This window comes from Drosophila serrata, unplaced genomic scaffold, assembly GCF_035046125.1.
Source record: "Drosophila serrata isolate PLE 108 unplaced genomic scaffold, ASM3504612v1 contig_306, whole genome shotgun sequence".
NCBI classification, from domain to species: domain Eukaryota; kingdom Metazoa; phylum Arthropoda; class Insecta; order Diptera; family Drosophilidae; genus Drosophila; species Drosophila serrata.
The window spans coordinates 95,982-99,277 of record NW_028257204.1 but is presented as its reverse complement, the minus strand read 5'-3'; the positions used below and the strand labels follow the sequence as shown (position 1 = coordinate 99,277).

The 3,296-nt window shown below is 40.0% G+C and overlaps 1 protein-coding gene across 2 annotated transcripts; it reads left to right on the top strand.

Moving 5' to 3' along the window:
• The first annotated feature begins 1,936 nt into the window (after nucleotides 1-1,936).
• SdhCL (Succinate dehydrogenase, subunit C-like) lies at nucleotides 1,937-3,027 on the top strand. 2 transcript variants are annotated; one of them, XM_020957410.2, is made up of 2 exons: nucleotides 1,937-2,064; nucleotides 2,118-3,027. In XM_020957410.2, exons 1-2 carry the CDS (start codon nucleotides 2,054-2,056, stop codon nucleotides 2,914-2,916), a joined length of 810 nt encoding a protein of 269 aa, XP_020813069.2. In that variant the 5' UTR covers nucleotides 1,937-2,053; the 3' UTR covers nucleotides 2,917-3,027. The 2 variants fall into 2 exon arrangements, with proteins under 2 accessions (XP_020813069.2, XP_086693533.1); XM_086837407.1 differs by having other exon boundaries at nucleotides 1,938-2,055.
• The last annotated feature ends 269 nt before the right edge of the window (nucleotides 3,028-3,296 follow it).

Sequence of the window (3,296 nt, the reverse complement as noted above, 5' to 3'; positions counted from 1 at the left end):
AATTGTGGATTTATTCAGCCCACAATTGTGGAGAGTTGATAACCAGAAGAATAACACAACACCTGTACCATATATTTCTTGGCAATCATATGAAATTTCCACCGGCGTTGTGTTGTGTGTCCTTGGCTAAGATTGCGTGACATGCAAATAAATTTGCGAATCCGTCAACGGTTTGAGATTCCGACTTGTCGTACATACATACCTAGAGGTGTGAGCTTTCTCCAAGGAGAGTGTTGTAATTGAAATCGCATCGAGACGTGAAATGAAACGTAAAGTCATCGAATCAATTGAAATGAAAATTAAATTAAATGCATGCGCTCATACATGTGTTCATATGCCAGAGACTCAGACGCACACACACACCGGCAGGAGCACTCTCATATACTGACGCGATCTCGAATCTTAATTAAACACGGATACGCATATTGAGTTCCTTGAAAGGCAAAAGCAATCGCCTGACTTTTCTGTCTGTGTGAGTGAAAAAGGGGGACGCTTCGCTTTTACGATTTTCCCTTTCAGACGAAAACACTCACTCTTTTCACTCATACATGAACAAAGTACGCCCGGCATATTCATAAAATCGAGAAATAATGTCAGGTGACATAAATTCGAATATAAAGGTCTTGATAAAGTTTACATATTGATTTAATTGAGGCTACTATTAATTCTATTAAAGTGCTGCATAATAAATTAAAAATGTAATTCAACAAATTAGAAAAGGATTGTTATAACTTCAAGGAAAATTTTTATTTTCATATAGAATACTTTGCACTGCATAAGCTTTAGTTTATTTAAATAGCATTATTTCTTACATATTATATGAAGTCTTATAATAAGTGACATGTAAAACCTTAGTCGCCTGTGCTTTATCATTACATTGAGTAATACATATATAGGCTTAATGACTCCTTGGCATGCTCTGTACACACACACAGAAACGCCAACTTTTCCGTACTCGAAACAGCTATAGAAACTTCTACTGGCAGTGGCCAAGGCCAACTTTATTCAGCTTCTTTTAAGCCATAATTTATTTTACAATTCTACTGATTCGATTATTTTTAATTTCATCAACCTGCCCTCTGACCGCGTTCGCTTCTGTGCTTTGACGATATTTATTTCGGCTTGTGTATGCGTTTGATTTATGAAATGTTTTCCCAGCAAATGATTGATTGATTGATTGATCGATGGGCAAAAGAGTGACTGAGTGCATGTCTTTGATGTGTGTGTGGCAAAGAATAAATTTCGGCTTGGGACGAAAGCAACGATAACAGATGCTAATTGAGCGTGAAGTTTTGCCAGCTTTCTGGACTCAGAAATTCATGCGAGCAGACTCCGTAAATGAACATGAAATGTGTCAAGCGGGCAAAGGCAAAGGAAAGCAAAGCAGCAGCCACGCAAAACTCAAATGAATTTTATTAAATTGAAATGATTTTCACAGAGTGTGTATAGGTTTTCCTGAATGCCTGAATACCACCCGGGTGTGGGTGTGAGTGTGAGTGGGGGTGGGAGTGTGTGGGTTGCTTTGTTGTGTGCGACGTATTTATTTAGGCAAATGATTGCAAAGAGCTGCAAATGAAATTTCAGTGGTTTGAAGAAATGCTTTTAATGTTCCCTCTCATTTCCATCTTCAATTGACAGCGAGTCAAACTAGGAAGCGGGGAGGAAGGAAAATAACCGGCGGTATATTAACTGCGAGTGGAAGGTAAATCCAAAGAAATTCAATAAACCTGCCTGGCCATCAGTAAATTGAATTGTAGCTCATCCAATCGTCGCATAAATTTATGGCATATGCACAGGATGCGGATTTTGCCTTCCAGAACTGGTCAGGTAATATCATTAGGTGCCAATCGCATTTCCCACTTCACTTGTAAAGGAATCACTGAAATCCTTGCGCTATAATGAATACGAAATTTGATTTTATCTTTAAGCTGGCATACATTTCTTTACTTCTATCTGAAAGATTTGTTAACTTAAATAGATCAAAAGTGCTTTTCCTCAACAATTAATCAACTCAAACACTGAACTCTTAGATTGTGAGAATTTTCTTTTAAAGATGTACGCAAGGTAAGTGAATAGTGTGTTGAAAGCTCTTCTGAAGTTGTTCCTTTTCCGGACAGCCGCCTATTGGCTAGAAGTTTAAGCCAAAGAAGTCCGATACTGAGGCAATTGATCAGCCAGAAGCCGCTGGCACGGATGCCAGCTTGCCTTCAGCTGGAGGTGACGACGGCTCGTTGGTTTGCTACCAAAGACGTTAAGGATGTCAAGGATGTCAAGGATACCAAGGATGTGAAAGCGAGCGGACCCACGACAATAGGGCCGGACGGAAATGTGCTGATACCGCCGGTCATCCTAAAGATTGTACCCGCCCGGCCGTCCCCAAATTTATCCTATGACGATCGCAATATGATACTGGGACGGGAACTGTCGCCCCACCTGTCCATATACAAGATACAGGTTACTTCGTTGCTTTCAATCTGCCTCCGAATGAGCGGCTTTGTCCTTGCTATTTTCGTTTGGGCCCTGGGAATTTCCGGACTCTTTATGGAGGGAGACATGGAGGGATTTGTGAAGAAGGCGGAAGATTGTGATTGTCCCGGAGTTATAACCGCCTCGAAGATCATGGTGGTGGCGCCATTTGCTTACCACACGGTCGCTGCCACACGACACATGATCTGGTTTCTAAACATGTTTTTGACAATCCCAGAGATCTATGCCACCGGCTATGTGGCTGTGGCCCTATCTATTGCATTGGCTGTTGGCCTAATGGTCATGGATGTTGAGCAGAAGCCCAAGGAACAGGTGGATCTATCCAAGAAGCCGAAAAAAGGTAAGAAGGGAAAGCAAGAACCTTCTAAAAAGGACGAGAAGAAGAATGCCAAGGATGATCCGAAAGCTAAATATAAGAAAGAACATTAATCTCCACGGATTTAAGTAATAGGACAAAGTACGTAAAAAAAACACATATGTTTAAACATTTCAAAATTTAATTGTATTAAATAAATCAGGCTATATATAGTTGAATTTAAACGAGATAAGGGTTATATATAAATAAACAATGGATAATAATAGATAATGGGGTCACTTGACACTTTCAAGTGCCAAGTGTCAACGCCAAAAACATTGTTTTGCTTTAAAGTTTCATTCAAAACCAAGCTGAAGCAATCGAGTGCAGTATTAAGAAATTAAGCCAGGCAGAAAGTTGTTTCGACCACGCCAACTTCAAGTCAAAGATGGTAATTAGGGTCCAAGGAAAACTTGGTCAGGCCTCAGGGAAAATATGAATATATGTTGATATA